Here is an 18,461-nt window from a genome sequence, read left to right as displayed (position 1 = left end):
TAATTTCTCCCCTATCTGTAGCTGAGCAGGCAGGATCTGTTAGTCACGCACACCTTTTGTAGTGAGGGTCACCTGCTCCAGGCTCCATTTATTCCATGTGACCTATTTCCTGGGCTTTTGTTTAGCTCCATCTTCACTGTGGGGCTTTCCCAAGCTGTGTGAGTAGGGTACAATGGGAACCCGAGGTACAAGTAATTAGAAACTGTAGGTTAGGGAATAGACCTGGGAAACACATCTGATTTTATATTACAGCCCAGCTGGTAAAGGTTTGTTAGAAGTAGCACAAACAGAAGAAAAAAAATCAGGTGTTTTGCTGTTGGAATTACCAGCCTGAAGAGATGACTCAGTGTCAAAACCTACTTAAAATCTTCTTTCCCTAGTCATGGTTTTATCAATATATCTTTTAATTATTTAGCATAGTATCAAATAATCCTTGGCTGAACATTTCTGATTCTGTTTGCATTTATCTGTTGATTTAACACCTTCCTGCTCACCCCTGCCCAGAGATGATATTGAAATTCCAACCTTTCACAGGGCAGTAGTGGTAGGAAGGTGAAGCCCTTGTGGCTGGGGCCTGTGTGTGCTAATGCAGTGACAGTGCTAATGCTGCAGAGCTCACTTTTTAAGAGTCTCTAAAGAGTCCTGGTGACAGCTGCAGTTGAGATGAGTGATTAATAAACTGTGAGGGTGCAGAATTAAATATTCACCATCTCCACAATGGCCTCTGAAAGTAGCTCTGGACATACATAAATAAACAGGTTTTAAAAAGTAGTAAATTATGTCAAAGTAAAATTCTGCTCAGACTAAGTAATTTTGGGCTTGCTACTCTTCCTTCTGAATCTGGCATTTGAAAACAAATCTTTTATTTTGAAGAAAAGTAATGTTGTTCTGACTTGATATATCTTTAAAAGTCAGAAACAAGAAATTTTTTAGCTGTTAACTCTAGGGACAATGAAAACAAAACAAAAGGAAAGACAATATGGTAAAGAATTGTTTCTAGAATGTATCTTTCTGCTCCTTTGTCCACATCAAAATGATTTGCTGTATTCTTTGTAAGAGAGAGTCAGTAATCATTTCTTGTTAGACTTCATGTCACCTGATGTGCTTGAAGTTAAGTGTGGTTAGTTGCTGTAATTAAAGAGCTGTTTTGTGTGTCAGATGGTTCCATTTGGCAACCAATCAATCTCAGCTCTTCCATGCAGAACAGGGCACATCCTGGTGTAACTCCCTAAACTGGTGAAAAGGATCCTGTTCTTTATTTCTGGATTTCCACCTGCCTAAACCTGTTTCCAACATGTACCTTTAAAAACATGAAAAAATACTTCCAGTTTAGGCATTCTCCTCTTGACCATAAACAGGCTGACCTTCCCTCAGATGGATTACTACAGTACAAGTAAGCTGAAATGTACCATTGATGTGTATTTACTATTTACACTTGAAAGCTAAACTTTTCCTTTTTAAAAATTAGGAAGCAAAGCAAGATCAAGTGATTTACCCCAGACCATACTGTCTAGTTCTATCTGAAGTAGGATTTTAACTCTGAATTCCTGATTATAAACATAGTGCATCAGATTCTCCTATGACAAGAAACATCATTGTTTTGGGTGCTTGTCTGCAGCACAGGGAACTTCTCCTCTCATTTCTTCAGCCATGCCTGGCTCCAGAAGGAGACACTTCAAATAATCAAAAAGTGAGAGTCCTGATGGAGCTCCCAACAGGCTCAGCTCTAACAGATGCCCTTCTGGCCACACCATTTCTTTTCTTGCAGCCTTTTTCTCAGCATGTCTGCCAATAGCTCAGCAACCCCTATGTGGCTGAGTAACATTCTAGCAGGAGGTCTTACTCCTTGTTTTGGTTGTTTGTTTGCTACAGGAGACACAACTGTTCGATGTGAGCAACTGGATATGCTTCAAGATTGGCTGTCTGAATTCAGAAAATCTACCTCCTCCTCCAGTACAGCCAATCCAGAGGAGCTGGTGGCTTTTGATGTACTCTGTGGAGATCTCAACTTTGATAACTGCTCCTCTGGTAAGACAAGGTTTGCCTTTTCCTGGTGTCTGCCAGTCCTGAAAAGGAATAGAAATGTCCTTGATCCCTGTGGGTTATAGCAGTATATGACTATATAATAAATTATGACTGGCTTTTGCTAGGAAAACTTAATTGCTGCAGACTTCTAAAATAGGTATGAGCTTTGAGTGTGAGCTACTCCCCTTGGCTCATGCCATGAGGTCTGTGGAATTATTAAAGCACAAAAAGCAATAATTTGTGACATGTGGTAGCAATAATGGGGACTCATCCAGTGGTTTAACTTTATTTGAATTAGGTAGACATAGTTCAACAGTTTTAGTTACTGATGAGAGACATGTATGGGATTTTTGTGGCAAAAAAGTAGTAAATTCATGCAGCTAAAAGTAATTTGGTAGTACATATATACAGACATAGGAGACTAATGCTGCAGAGAGAATTCAACTTTGGTGAATCAGTCTTGGAAAAAAAATTAAGTGATGCTATGGACTTTTGAGTTTTTTTATTTTAAGAAATTTGTTTTTTTCTTTTAATTGGATGCTGAGGGTACTAGAAAAAGAAATCCACAAAACCCTAATTAATGGGTGGTGAGCTCACAGAGATGGAAGCTTTTTCCAAACATGAATATTATGCTGTGTACCAGTTAAACTGCCAGTGTGGGGTGCAGAGTGGTGTGTCTGTGTAGCCTCTGAGCCTCCCTGCTCTGTCCAGCTCAGGCACCCAGCAGAGCTCCAGCTGGGCTGGAGCTGCCACATGGATCAGAGGCTGGGCTGAGGGGCCACCACAGAATTGCTGCCACACAGAGAGCACAGGGCAGGCACAGGGAGGGCTCATCACAGGGACACTGCCCAGGGCAGCTCAGGCTGCAGCCAAATCCCACCCAAAGTGGGATTCAACAGTTCAGAGCAGGGTTTGTGGATGAACAGGTGAATTGGGCAACAGCACCCAGTGGATTCTGTCGGTTTTATAAATCTCAGGTAACTGAGGTAGAGAGCAACACCTGTACCAGAAGCAATTTTAACAAAAAGCACTGTCTGAGCTAAAAACCCTCAAACTGTTACCTCTAATCTCATTATTTGTATCAAACACATGAAATGGAGGATTTTAGCAAAGTTTGGTAGAAAGGACCAGCAGCCCAAACCCCAGCCCTTCTCTCACTCATTTCCAGCTCATATGTACAAACAGGAAATCCATCACAACTCAGAATGGTCCCAGTGCTGGCCGTGCTCTCTCTGGTGAGGGGAGCAGTGAGTGGCAGTGACCACAGAACGCTGCAGGCAGACAAACACATCTCAGGGTGCAGAATAATGCAGCAGAGGTGGGGAGGTTTTGAGGGAACACAGGAAGGGAATGGTCAGTAGCAGCTCTCCATCTGCCCAAGCTCCCCACAGGCCGAGGAGCCGCAGCAGCGCCGGGCAAGGCAGAGCTGGGACACAAACAGACACCTCTGCTGCCCTCTGACCATCTCACTTCCATCCTGCTGGCTGGATGGAGTGGCCTGCAGGCAAAGGTGTCCATCAAGGAAATAAACAAGCTGCTGCAAACGAAATGGGAGACCGGCCAGTCAGATCACAAACGGAGAGTGAATGGGCTCTGCAGCACGAGGAGAGAGAGATGGGAGTGAAGCTGTGAGGTAGAACATATGGTCAGCACTCTCCACCTGAGAAGTGTTGGCACTCTACCCAAGATCTTTCACAAGAAGCACAGAGCATAATTAATGCAATTCTGAGCTGTCTTTTGAATGACAAAGCAAAAATAACAATTTGCTTTTGCAAATAATAGCTGTAAACTACTGCTAAAGAGGATTGAAAAATGGGTTATAAAAATTAATTTTATCTTTGCTATCTGTGATGCATATTTACATCACCCTCCCCTTTAAAATGCACCCAGCCTGGAAACTGGAATTAAGCTGGCTATTTTTAATTTTTTTTTCTTTCCATATGTACTGTAATGCAATGTTTTAAAGTTCTCTCCTCCCTTTTTATATTACTCATTGTTTTAGGGACATTTGCTAGCATTATAGGTTAATTGAGTATCTTAAGTTTTTTTAAAGCAATAATTAGTTTCCTGTAATTCTCTTTGTGATTTTCTGTATCCTTCCCCACTCCACAGACTGATACAGCAGCTAATTAATGTTTCAGTGAATACCAAGCTTCTATTCTTAGTTATATTGACAGTACAGTTTTCAAAGATCTTTAGGTCCATGAGTGACCTTATGCTTATGACAAATTTTCTTCAACTCAGTTTTCTCCTCCAGCTTTACAGAACATTATGGCAGCATTTGTACAGGGAATTCACACTTAGTGGGAATGTTATCAGAAAGTTCTTTGCTGTTATGTTGCTTTGGACTGACTTGTGTAAAAGTCTATTATGTTTTTAAACCTTTTAGAATAAGAAAAAAAAAGCCTTCCAATCAGATGGGCAAAGTTTTGTGTCATCAGTTGTGACTTGTCATGGTCAGACCCACAGCTGTAAATTAATATTTTTAAATCTATCTTGGTTTTGAGGGAGATTATGTAGATATAGGATACAACAAGGGAAAACCCAGAGAAATGAAAAATGGCAAAGATTTAATCTTCTACTTTTCCATAAACATTAGACAAACCAATTGGCTGCTCAGACAGAGCAATTCTCTGTGTTGCCCACGTGGCAGAACTTAGGGAAGGTCAGTCTTCCAATCATCTGCTACAAGTACAGGATTCCCTGAAAAATTAGTTTTTCAGTCTTGCAGTTCTGAGGATGTTCTCAAGACTAAGAGCTGGGTGGGAAGATGTAATGAGACAGATGAACTATCAGTCAGCTACACTAAAGACTCTGAATAACAAAATGGCAAATGAGCCGACAGCTGTGAACACAGCACTGCTTCACTCCACCTTTGTGTTCAGCCAGAGATCAGCAGCTTCTTCCTTGGCAAGACCAGCATTTTACATGAGGAGATTTGATGGGATCCTTGGTGTGTGAGCTGGGCTCTAAGAGACACAGCTCACAGTTCAGAGTTTTGGTTTGGACTTTATTTCCCATTTTCACACGTGCTCTTGGCATAGACAGTGGCAAATACACAACAGCAGCAGCAGCAGCAGCAGCAGCTCCAAATTCAGGTGAATATTCTCCCAAGAGAGAGCCTTCAAGTATTGCCAAGATATTTTAGCCTTGTAAAAGCTGTAAGTGCTGTGAGGAAGTTTTCGAGAGCTGTTTGCGGTTTCTTTGCCATTTAACAGTGGAATTGTAGCTGTTGGCACTTTCAGGTTCCAGTTTCTTTCCCAGCTATGGTGATTGTGCTGATAAGCAGCACTCACAGAACTGGAACCTGCTGGTTTGCTCAGGGTCTGAAATGCTGGTGTGTGCAGTTTTGTGGGATTTCTTACCAAATGATCCTTGGAGCTTGATGTGCTGTATGCTTTCAATGCAAGGAGCACAGTAGCAAGTGGAAGAATTTAATTTAAAGTTTGATAGTCATGCTGATTATGTTCAGAATGGCTTTAATGCTGTAGATAACATCCCAAGCAAATTATCAATTGCCTTTCCTTTCTCTGATCTGTTATAGCTTGGAAAACATTCAGTCAGTGAATTCTTCTGAAGCAAAGAAAGCATAAGGCTTTATCTTCAATTTTACTGAGATGTGTGAATATGCCCAAAAACAGGCATTGCCTTTGCCATTGGGAAGCCAGCCCAGCTCTCCTCTGGGTGTTTTATCTCAAAAAGAGTTTTGTACTGTGTAAGCAAACAATGGCAGTGGCAGAGGGGGGAAATGCACTGAAAAACTTTCACTTTAGCTTAGAGCTGAAAACTACCAAAAATATCTTCCACTGAAAAGACTTTTTAAGAAAGCACAGGAAAGCATTGTTAATAGCAAGCATTTGCTGGAATTTCTGACAGAGGCAAGATCCTGCTGTGCAGTAAAGCTGTGGCTGAAGTGACTCAAATCAAACTTTTGTATTTAGGATTCTCCTGCTGAGGGAAAATGAGGGTTTGGTGTTGCTCTTGTGGCAGAACACAGAGCTGTGCACAGGTTCACAAACAGGAGCTGATGTGCCTGATGTGCCTTTTCCTGGGTTGTTTTTTCCCTGCAGAGGACAAGCTGGAGCAACAGCACTCTCTGTTTACACACTACAAAGACCCGTGTCGAGTTGGTCCTGGGGAGGATAAGCCTTGGGCAATCGGTAAGGCTTCTCCAGCTCCCGGTGTGGGAACACCTCCCTTCTGCCACCCACAGCCTGCCCTAAGCAGCAGCTGCTTCAGCTGACCAGCAGTAAGAGTTTGGTGGAGGACAAATATTTATAAGGGGTATTTCTATACCATAAATTTTATAGACCTTAACAATACCTTGTGGAATGATAATTAAGCACCAAACAGAGATCTTGAACTGCTTTCCACATTCTAGATGTCGTGCATCAAGCTACCTGAATGCCTTCCCCAAATATTCTACCTTTAAAATAATCTCAAGATTACTTGGAGGGGAAGGCAGCCAATTCGTTGTTTCTGTACTTTGTGCAGGCAGTGAAAGCCTGCAGCTTCTGCTCAGTGTTCCATTTGGTGCTCAGTAAATACTGCCAGTGAGGATGTAACAAAGCAAATCAACTCCATGAACTTGTAAGATTTGTATTACAAAAGATTTCCTGGAACTCTGAGTTATTAATACCTGGTGAGACTCAGTTGAACTCACTGAAATTTTAGAACAGGAATTAATACTTTCTCCAGAGGGGCTTTAATAACTGTGAAGATACTAAAGTTAAGTAGAACTTTTTAATAATGAGGCTTTACTCTGTGGTAGGAGAAAGTCATTAGAGTCATGGGGGCTGAGAAAGTGGAAGTGTGGAGACATCTGCAAGGTGTCAGGTAGTAGGGAGGTCCAGAGAGAGAAGTGAACACACTGCTCTCAGAGCAGTCCCCTCTCTGTCACACACCTGTGCCTCTGCAGGCTTCCCAAGAGGCACATCCCAGGAGCTGGGACACTCACATCTCCCTTTCTGTTCACAGGTACCCTGTTGGATCCTGAAGGATTATATGATGAAGAAGTGTGCACCCCAGATAACCTACAGAAGTATGCAATTCCTAACCTTTCCACATGTTTTAGACAGTTCTGTAAAAAGCAAGTTCATTTCTTGCTGTTTAAAATTTCAGATGTTCAGATTGAGAGGTATTTTATGGACTGAAAACAAAACAAATAACCAAATTTTTACCCAAGGGTGTTTGGGGAAGAGGATAAAGGGGGCAGGAAAAGGGCTGGGTCTCTAAGTCAGATGGGGTTGGCTTCAGTGGGTGAAAAGATGAGAGAGCTGCAGGCAGTGTCTGTCTGTCCCCAGAGCTGGTCCTACCTGGGCAGGCCCATAGCACAAGAAACTCCTAGCATTCCCAAAAAGAGTGCATGGACAGCTTGTCTGAAATCTCTGCAGGCAGCCAGTTCTGAGGTCACAGCACTGCAAAGGGCAGCAAAAAGAAAATCTAGTTTACCTCAAACAAAAACCCCACAAATTTTAAAACACCACCCCCAGCCCAACAACCACTGAGTTACCCATTCACTGCAGAGCTCAATACACCTAAAACACCAGCTCACAAATACAGAGAGGAATTAAACTGCACAGCACACAGAACTAAAAATATGGCTCAGGATCTTCCAGTGGTACTAGTGCAGCATCACCTCTAAAGAGTGTTTGACACTGAGAAACAGCTGCCTGTGGTTTGAGCTAGGGGAGTTACAAGAAATAAAAAAAAATCTTAATTAACAGAAGTCTTAAGATAAATTTCTTGAATACCTGTGTGTTAAATCATATGCCAGTGGAGATAAATTAATAAGCTTTGTACATTTTAGAGCAGCACTTAATGAATGTGACAATCCTTTTGTCACCTTCTCTACCATGAAGGCAAGTTTACTGTGCTAAATAAATACCTCAGCATCATGACTAATAAAAGATGTTCTACCTATGCATTACCAAAATATACTACAGAGGTAAAGTTATTTAAATTAAGAAGTCAGTCCAGATGTTTCTGTTGACACACATAATAGAAATGGTACATTACAGGAAGTTGATGTAATTCTCACCAAGCACAGTACACTTCATGGCATAGATGGACACTTCATTGAATCCATTGAGGCCACACCCTGAAGGTTTCTTTCTAAAGAAATTAAATTCTAGGCATCAGGTTTGGCTTTAGTTTACATCCAAAATCAAAAAAATTTACAGCAAATCCTACTTTGCTCATTTGAGAGATCACAAAATTTCCAGACATTTCTATTCACACATGAAAAACATAACTTTAGTACATGTGAAAGGGATTTCTGGAAAGCAAAAATAAGGTAATTTGGCTCTACAATCAAGTTTGCTAATGCAAATCTGTATGTGGGTGTAACATTATATTTTATGCCTCCAAGAGCAGGTTTGGAGCACTTAAAAAAACAAAACAAAACACCAAAACAAAACCTAAGCACTTCATCCCCTAAGAAAACCAAACCAAACCAAAACCCTGTGTTTTAAAGTGGCCTCTTCAGACAATGTGTCACAAAATTCCTTTTGGGGTATTATGTTTTATTCCCTGAAGAGTTACTTGTATTCAGCAATTATGTTCCTCTGACAAATACATGACTGATTAAATAGAGAGCCATCAAATAATCAATAACAAATTAAGAATATTACTTCTGCTACCTCTGGGCATGCACAGCACCTCTGGCTGTGACAAATGAAAAATAGCCCTGAGTGCTGGGAGAAGAATCTACATAAGGCTTCTTGCCTGCTAAGTTGGCTTTCAATTTTCTGCAATGTGTTATAGTTCTTTTGCACTGATGAAATAACCCTCCATGGGACTGTAAATCCCCCTGGCTCTTTCTGCAGCTCTGCAGGGGACAGGGTCTGCATGTGTGCATTCTGTGGAGGTGCTCATGTGTTGCAGAGCCATGGTTTCCATGAGAGGCTGAGGGAGCCTGTCCTGCTGTCTCTGCAAAGGACTGGCAAACAGGGAATTTGCAAGGAAATTCCAGGAAATTTAAAGCAATTAATAGAATGTGGGCTTTAAGGACATTTAAATGTCAAATAGCACAGTGGCTGTGGGGCACTATCTAGCTAACAAATATTGTTCACATACACAGCAAAGCAGGGTACTGCCTAGAATTGATCCATTCTCAAATTTTTCCATAATAAACCTTGATAAAGCTATACAGACATTTAAATTGGCAATGTCAGCTATCCAGAGAATTATTTCTTCATCAGCACTCTTCTCTGGTTTATAAATAAAATTAAGTATTTCACATTACTAAAATAAATAGGCCATAAAAGCAGCAGAACAACTCGTTCTTAGCCATGTCTTTTGTGTTAAGCACAGTGTACGTAAAACATCAGACTAGAACAGACCTGGTACAAGTAATGAGCAAGTAATTTATAATTATCAAACAATTAATTAGTGAGATGCAACAACCTGGGCCCTGCCACAGTCCTGGAAGCCACACAAGCTTCTGCTCAGAAAGGCTTCAAGAAATGCACACAAGTAATCCCATCTCACAGAGATGATTGTCATCTTTAAGTTAAGCCCTGGAATAAAGCCAGTTTTATCTCTGAACCCTGACCAGAGGCAGGCCTAGGAGAACACATTGCAGCACAGCTAAGAAAAATTTAAATGCAGTTTTTTCCAGTCTCCTGTGCTGGACAGGGGCTCACAGTGCTGGGCTAAAGGCTTCAGTACCAGTGAGAAAAGTCTTCCCTAGCTCAGGTGCTCCTGGCCAGAATGAGAGCTGCTCCCTGGAGGTTTGGGATCAGGGAGTTCTGCTTTAGGGCTCCCTTGCAGTCACTGCTCTTGGTGCTCCTTCACTGCAGCTGGGTCAGCACCACACAACCAAGAACAGGGATGGGGCTTTCACACTCCAGCTCTGGGGTATTTGGGACTGAAACCCTGTCAGGGAAAAACAAAGTGCCAATTATTTCATCCTCCCTTTCTTTGTATCCTATGAATCAAGACAGTTACTCTGATAAAATTGGTTTAGTTGTGCTCAGTCATGATTAGAAATGTTCCCTCCCATGGTCAGGGTTTGCCTGCCAGCATGGCTGTCCTCTACTTGTGTCAGCTTCCTGGAGAGACAAACAGCAAACCCCTGTGCACAGAGAGGGGCAAGTTCTCAGCAGCAGCACATGCATACACATTTACAATTTGCTTCCCACATGTATTTGAAATTAATATCTCCCTTCAACCAGCACTTGTGCAGTTAAGTGAATACCCAGCACTCACAGACTTTTTAAAAGACAACTGAAGCTGAAACAAATTCATGTCCTAAACTAATGCAAATAAGATTTTTTTCTGCTCTGTAGTGCTGCAGAGCTAATCAGCAGTTTCTTCTGTTTTGTTACTTAATTAGCTTTGCCAAATATAAATACAATTTTTGAAAGAGGTCAGTACTATCAAAGAGCTTGCTTCCTTGAACCTAGAAAAACAATCTAAGGAAGTGAATCATTTGCAAGAGCTCTTTGGAGAATCAAAATGGGGTGCAGACAATAAACTAATTTAATGTGAGTTATGATTAAAACAAAGCAACACATAAAAGAAAGTTTACTTTCATAAACTGATTACAATAAGCTCTAAGAACCTTCAATACCTCCATAAGTCCAAAGGGGAGTTAAGTTTTGATAAAATGACTACATGATCAGTTTTGTCATTGTTATCTGCTGCAGTACATAAAGTGCACCTCAAAAGTACCAACTGACCCAAACTTAGAGATTATCACACTACTGAGACCTAATCAGCTGTAGCCAGTGCTGGGTCCCCTCTGCCACCATTCAGGTCCTTCCAAAATCCCAAAATCTGACAAAGCAACCCTCTGAATCTCACACATTAAAACATACCACGAGTGCTTGTCCCTTGTTTTTCCTCCATTCTGTACTTCCACATGTGTGCATTAAAACCTCCTGAACCCAGCCCCAAAAAACCCATCCAAGTCAAGTCTTAAAAACCAGGTGATCAAAAAGATCTTTTCTCCAAGGTGAACTTAGGCTTTGTGCCTGCTGGGACCCAAGTTCATGGCTCAGTGTTTCTCCTGCAGCAGTTGATGATGCAGCTTAATGGCAAAATCAACTCTAGCAAGGGAAACCACAGAACCCTGAGCTCAGGTTAGGGCAGGTGAGTAAAGCAAGGAGATTTTGAGGAGGTGGTTTTGAAAGTTTGTGTTTTAAGGCAGACACAGCCTGAGCAGCCCCTGTCAGTGAGGGCTGTGCCACTCACCTGTGCTGGACTTGATGTCACCTGGGCACAAACCCTGGCACGGGTGGGTCCAGGCTGGCTTTGCTCACACAGCTGGGCTGCTCCCCTCGCTGCTCCTTTGGCAGAGCTTTTAAATAGAACACAGGAGGGTAAAACAAGTTTCCCTCAAAATCCAACACAACAGCAAACCAACACAGAACAGCACAGGACAGGGACCCTTGTGGGGTATGTGGTCCAAGGTCACGTTCAAAGCTGGGCTCAGTTCAAAGTGAGATTGAATTGCTCAGGGCCTTAATAGTCTTCTGCTTAAAACCTACAAAAAATGTTTAAGCACCCAAAATAAGTATTTTAATGGGAGAGCAGACTATTATTTCCTTGAACACAAGATTGGTACCCAGAAAACCAATTCTCAGTTTTGAGTGGTTCTGTATGTGGCCTTGGGCTGGGTAGTCTCCCTGCAGGGTGGGGGCAGTGCTAACACACCTGCTGAGTAACTCCTGCATGTGGAGGAGTTTGCAGTGTCACAGACAGGAATCAAGTAAATTAGGCTGTCATTGCTAGTGAAGGAAGAGTTTGGGATCCAAGACGGAGTAATCTGATGCTGAAACCTACTCAAAAGCACCCACCATGTGCCCAGATGTGTGTTCCTGCAAACCAGTCCTCACCCATATCCTGTCTCTAAGGCTGGGTGCTGTAATTTCAGGAGCTGGTCTCATCAGAATGGAGAGGTTTGCATCAAAGTGCTCAGGTTTGTAAAAGCAATCCAGGAAACAACTTCCTCCTCTGCCAGTTTCAGCAGAGGGGCTCTGAGCTGCCTCACAGCACTGATAGCAGGCTCCCCTCTCAGTTTTGTGCTCCTGGCTCCAAGGGAGCTCCAGGACAGCACCAGTAATACCAAGCCTGCCACGAGGCTTTAAGAGCACTATCAGCAGTTAGAGCAGCCTCATACTGGAAATCACATTTGGAAAAAGATGTGCTTTACAGGTTTAACAGTCCTTTGGGACTGGGCTTATCCTTACCAGGGATCTGGAGAGAACCCTGGGTAAGGCGTAAATGGCCAGAATGAGCAAGCATTTAAAATTAAAACTTGCTTTGTTTGGTTTTTTTCATGAACCAGGGTGCTGGAAAGTGAAGAAGGGAGGAAAGGATACTTAGTCTATCCCACCAGCAAGAACCATGGTTCCAGTCAGAAGGGGAGGAAGGCATCACTGAAGGGAAACGGGAGGAGGATTGACTATATGCTCTACACAGAGGAAGGTCTCTACCTGGAATGGAAAGTGGTGAGTTTCAGAGCTGCCAAAAAGGCTGTAACTTGCACAACACACTTCTCTGAATGGCACTGCAGCCTGTTCTGCTTGGATTAACACCCACCCATACTCCTGGGAGGACCTGCATGCAGGTACCATGTTTGTAAAGGTACTACATAACAAAGTAGAGTTTGAAAATTCCAGCAGCAGCACCGGTAGATGTACTGCTCCTCTAAAACAACCAACCAACCAACCAACCTTGATTTCACTCCTTTTAAGCTTTTGCCTACCTGTTTTGCCTGATGCTTTTCCTGTGCCTGCAATCTGAATATTCTTTAATGCTGTCAAGTGTCTGGATGTTCTTTTATGCCTATATAAACCTATCTAAGTTGCAATTCTGCAATATGTAGGCAGAAGATGACATGAGAGAGTACCCAGAGAGAGAACTTGTAGGGTGCAGTCTGCTTTCTAGTGTAGGGCGTTGCCTTACAGAGTTCCATGATGAAAACAAGAAGCCTATCCACTATATTTAATAATATATTTAACATTAATAATAAATATAATATTCTCTATATTTACCATATCCTGCACATGGATCACCCACTGCAGCACTGCAGATGAGTCTGTCTGGAACAACAGAGATGTTGCTGTAAAAGGAAAGAAGAGGTACAACAGATTTCATCCAGAGCAGCTCAGCTGCACGAGTGGCTCACCTCACCCTCTGCAGCACACTGCCATGCCCTCAGTGGCAGCTCCCCTCAGCCCAGCCAAACCAGGCTGGCCCACACCTCTATAACACACTAAGGTAGTTCAAAGAGACCGAGTTCTGATGTGTGGAATGACAGACTGATTTTTCAGCTCCTTATCTTACTTTTGTTCTCCTTCTGCAGGAAGTGGAGGAGTTCAGCTTTATCACCCAGCTGGCAGGCATGACTGACCACCTTCCAGTAGCAATGCGTCTCGTGGTGTCTACGGGAGAGGATGACCCTTAAAACTGACCAGCTCTGAGAGGTTAAAAGAGGGAAAACACGAATGATATTTCAAAAATATCAGAGGATAAGAATGAACTATTCTGGTGCCACGTTAGGAAAGATGACCAGACCTGACCTGGGCTACTCCCAGAAAGTACTAACAATGTGGATCTAAAAAGGGAATAAATGGAAGGGGCTGTGGCCAAAAGCCACTGTCACAAGTGGCTCAGGCAACAGGGCAGGCCTGTACTACAATGCTTTCACTGTGGACCGAACGGAACCAAGATGGAAGTCCTAATTCCTTCTGAACCAGTGCCATTCTTACTAAAACATGTTTTTATACTAATATATAGCACAATTTAGTTTGTACTTAGTCTGTGAGTTAGTGCTGCTCAATGGTTTTTTGCATCATTTCTTTGTCTAACTACGAAGCCGCAGCTTGTTCTCTTTCTTTAGCCTGTGACAGTTGTAGTCGTGCTCGCAGCAGCCGCATGCGCCCGCACTGCATGCACCGGGAGGAACCGGGCAGAGAAACCTGGCAGCAGGGAAGGGAGGGCACAACCAGGCCCAGCCAAAGCCTCCTGGGACTGGAAACCCTTCTGTCATACAGGTAGACCTTAAACCAAACAACTCTCTTCAATTAGCCGACCAGTATCTTCCTGTCTGATTTAAGGATAATTAAGATTTGGAATTGAGACTTCAAGAACGCAGTCCCACCCTTATTCCAGCTGTGTTCCCACTGAAATTATGAACTCTTTTGTCTGAATGATGACTCCAGAATCAGGCCTTCAGCTTTTCAATTCCCTTAAGAAGAAATAGTTTCCCTGTAATGTCTTTTCTTTCTGTGTGGGACAGTTCTGAATTATGGTATGGGATATGTATGTTACAGTAGAGTGAATAGATTCCTGTAGTAGCATTGGTAACACCAGAGCCAACATTCTGCCTTAGCTAGGAAGGGTAAGTGGGAAATTAATTGTAAAATGCATGCTAGATATAGAGTAAAAATAAACATAAGTGACATTTGGGGGGGAAAAGGTGTAGAACAGTGAATGACTGATAAGGCAGAATAACCTGACCATTTTCTAAAGGAATCAGTACACTTAAAGGGGAAGTGGAACGGGGCCAGAAGGAGAGTAGAGAATAGAACTGTGACTCTTGGCCTTAGGTAACTGCTTCCCAGGAACAGAGGCTGCTTTGATGTCTGTGAGACATGATTCTCCATTTGTTATGCACCCACAGACTTGAATGGGGGTCTTGCCACCTGAATCATAGTTCTTTCCATTAAGCTCTTCAAATGTGGGGCTCCCCTCTGCCATCTTGTCCCCATGACCTGACCTACCCAGCCTCTGTAACCTTAACAAAACTAATGAAAACCTGAGAATCAGGTCCATAATTAGACTTGGCAATTTTTTAGGGATTTAATTTCAGAGGGTTTGTGTTGTTGGGAGAACAATTGGACCCCTTCTGTTTTCACCCTCACTTAGTTTCTTCTGCCTATTTCCTGTTCTAATTTAGTTTTATTTCCTCTTGCATTACAAATCCCCTGTGTTACGAAGAGTTAACCCAATATTAGATGTACTCCATTAAGTAACCTGTTTTAGTTATGCTGCCCACAGACTCCTGAGGACGCTCTTGTTTTGGTTTAGTTTACACTTGCTGTGAATCAGCTTGAGCTAAATCAGAATAGATCTAAATTAGAAATCTCAGTCTGCACAGCTTCTGGTACTTGCTTAGTTAGCTACAGTAAACAACAGAACTTGTACTTAGATCTGATTTTGCAAATAGCAAAACTCGTAGTAGTCATGAGAGTACAGGACTAACAGTATTGGCTGATTCCAAGGAGGCAGCAAGGCCACTGCTCACACTCTCCTTCTGCACCTGGTCTTGACACATTTTATGCCTCGTTTTCCAGCCCTGGGGTTCCTTCAGCAGAGACTGCCTCTTAAAAGTGTACTGTGCCAAACCGTGGGGTAGTCTGAAGTGTAACCCGTGGGGACTCAAAAATGGAACCAGACTCAGTTCCCCTTTTTATAAAATTAGGAATTCAAGTTTACAGAATCAGAGACTTTAGTGTACTACCCCAGTGCACCACCAGTTTCCCACTTTGTATGTCTGTCTTTATACAGAGGGTGCACGTATGTGCAATGTGTTTTTCGGGTTTCTTATTGCTCCAGTCAATTCAGAAGAACTTGTACCCAAACCAATGCTTTTTAATCCTGTTTTCTACCTTGCTTGTATTTTATTAATCTTTTTTAAAAAACCCAAACAGTACCAGTAGCAATTTGTGTGCTGTCCAGCAGATATTTCTCAGTAGTAAGACTAACTACAAGGTACAGTATTTTTAATAGTTTTCCTAACAATGTAAATTAAAATTTGATATCAATTTCACCAAGTATCAGTTGCAGGAGCGAATTTGACACTGTGTGGGATACAAACATAAAACTACTGCCAAACAATGTTACATTATTTACAGTAAAACTAACATGGTCTAAATTACTTTAAAGTTTGTTCTGTGGCTTTGTGCTGACTGAAAAATCAGCCACTTTCATCAACTTTTTGAGATATGCTAAGAAATGGTTTTTTTCAAATTTGAAGCAAACTGTTTTAGATTTTGATGTTCCTAGTTCCTCAGTGCTCAAGAACTGGCTAGTTGTAAAATGTTCTCTCACACAATGCACACACATTTAACCAGTTAAGTAGCTCTAATTTACTGTCTTGGGGATGTGGCTTTGCAAGGGAGTGATGCTGGGAGGTTCAGCATTGTGGCACCACTGTGCAGAGGCTCCTGGGTTTTTGCATTGACCCTGTGCCTTCTGCTGCCTTGGCAATGCTTGCAGGGGTCAGAGAGTGTCTGTAGCAGTGAGCTGGAATGAACAGTTCCCCTTCCACCACAGTGACCTCCAGGAGAAAAAGAAGTTTTTCCTGCACCACTCCAGCCACCACAGTTCCATCCAACACCCCACAGAGTCCACTCAGACAATGCCTGTCCTGGCACGATATCAACCATCACAGGCCTTAGGCAGACACTATAGAATAAAATATTTGCATTTAAAAAAAAGGGGGGTTAAGAGACCACACCCATGAGACCAAACCCTGGAAAGCTTTTTCAGATGTCAATCCTACTTTGCTTATGGATAGCATGACCCAATTTATAAGTAGACTATTATAAGAAATCACGTTAAGCTTACTCTATGCTTATCCCACTTGGTACTGGGATTTCAGGCTTCTTCAAGAAGTGACTGATAAGACTGTGCTTGGTTTATTACCTGCCCCTCACCAGGGATACTGCAGATGAAGTGTCATCTTTTTATAAAAGCTAGATAACATCTCCTGTTTCTCATGTTCAGTTTGCATTTTACAACAGCACTTCTAGAACAGGTGAACTAAAGGCTCAAAGAGGACAGTTGAAAACCAAGCATTTCCAGGAGTTTTGAAGGTGTCAGGTCCTGACAAAGTTGGTAAATTTAGATCACTTCAAAAACACACCCTAGAGATGGAACCACTGAGCCCAGGGAGGTGCACCCAGCCTCATGCTGGGGGAAAAGGCATTTGACTCATTCAGTGGTGCCCAGATTTACTCCACCCCAGCCTGGACACTTGGCAGAAGCTGCCTAAAGCCCCCAAACAGAAACTGCCAGAGCCTGGCTCCAGGAGAAGCCCGCAGCCCAAGGTGGTGTGTCCTGCTGGCTGCAGAAGGAGCTCACCTGCCTTGTGCCACTATCATGAGTTTTATCCCAGAAACACTCTCAGTGAGTCTGGCTGGACCCTCAGGCATTCTTGTTGGGTAAGACAGTGAGATTTAAGGAACATACAATTCCAATAAGGGGTTTTTTAAATGGCATTTGTTTGGTGGTCAGATGTCCCCAGTTTGGTGTGTGAGCTACCCTGGTTCACACAGCAGCACAGCAGTGTCAGCACATATCATCAGCTCAGAAATGAAACAGTTTTGCCTCCTCCTGGCACCACAGGATGAGGACAGAAATACAATTCAAGCACTTTGAAAACCTCCCAATTTTATCCATTACAAGGGTCAAATTGTTACTGAAGGTCTCACTTTTCCATGCCATTTTGTTTTAAATATAATCTTGATGCTTTTAAAGACTTGTATTATTGCTGAGGTTTAGAAGTCCTGTAATAAGAATAACCTTTTTTTATTTCAATGATTTTTCGGTATTGTATCCTTCTGGAACCTAACGTTTTTATATGGTAAGCACACACCTTCTGACATTTTGTTATAAATGTATTAAAAAAAGGAAAAATTTAAATATTTTCATTGGTTTCTTTACCTGCAAGAAAACCACAATCACAGACCTGATAAAAACAAGGTATTTTAAACAATATGGAGGGGTTTTTGTCTTTTACTGGTGCTGAAAGGAATAACTGGTTGATGCAAACAAGATAATAAAATTTCAAGGCTCAAATGATTCTTTGCTGTCACTTTCTCTGGTTTTGTGATGTGGAGTCTGATGTCACCAACACAGATCTGACTCCAAAGCACAGTCTGGTGGGTGGGTCAAGTACAGCTCACTGTGCTACACCTGCTGTAGTGAACCTGCAGAAAACACAGGATGAAAGAAATGAGTCCTTTTAACTCCCCCTCCACTGCCCCCCAGAGCCCCTGAGCAGTTTTCCAGGGGTGCAGCCTTCCTGCAGAGCATTCCCATGCATCTCACAGCCTGTCCCTGCTTTAGGGACAAAGCTCTGCCCAGACTGCAGAACAGGGCAGGCTGCAGGAGCACAGCTGGGAACCACAACAGTGACCTGGCCCCTGAGCTCAGGGAGAGCAGCTTCTCATCTCTGTGCTGTCCAGCCAAAGATAAAAACCACACACCACACCCCCTGTACAATTTTTGATTTAACAGAACAGTGTCAAGAGAAAAGAATCCATTTAACTGCTTCAGTCTTCCCAAAGAGTCCCATAAAAGCCAGTAGGGAGCCCCTCCTTGAAGAATTTATTTTTTTCCACAAGCAGAAAGGATGAAATCACTGGATTTCATGCAAATGAGTAAGAAAAAGGACAGTGCACAAGTTTCTTGTAATT

The 18,461-nt window shown here is 42.5% G+C and overlaps 1 protein-coding gene across 2 annotated transcripts in view; it reads left to right on the top strand.

Moving 5' to 3' along the window:
- SMPD3 (sphingomyelin phosphodiesterase 3) overlaps window positions 1-17,845 on the top strand; it is a 103,469-nt gene extending 85,624 nt beyond the window's left edge. For both annotated transcript variants that reach the window (XM_064386787.1, XM_064386788.1), the window contains exons 4-8: window positions 1,873-2,028; window positions 6,096-6,185; window positions 7,003-7,066; window positions 12,320-12,482; window positions 13,340-17,845. In XM_064386787.1, the coding sequence (XP_064242857.1) occupies window positions 1,873-2,028; window positions 6,096-6,185; window positions 7,003-7,066; window positions 12,320-12,482; window positions 13,340-13,441 (575 nt within the window). In that variant the 3' untranslated portion in view covers window positions 13,442-17,845. The remainder of the gene's footprint in view (window positions 1-1,872; window positions 2,029-6,095; window positions 6,186-7,002; window positions 7,067-12,319; window positions 12,483-13,339) is intronic.
- The last annotated feature ends 616 nt before the right edge of the window (window positions 17,846-18,461 follow it).

This window comes from Passer domesticus, chromosome 12 (genome assembly GCF_036417665.1).
Source record: "Passer domesticus isolate bPasDom1 chromosome 12, bPasDom1.hap1, whole genome shotgun sequence".
NCBI classification, from domain to species: Eukaryota; Metazoa; Chordata; class Aves; order Passeriformes; family Passeridae; genus Passer; species Passer domesticus.
Note: the sequence above shows the minus strand (reverse complement) of the source record. Positions and strands in the feature narration are given on the sequence as shown.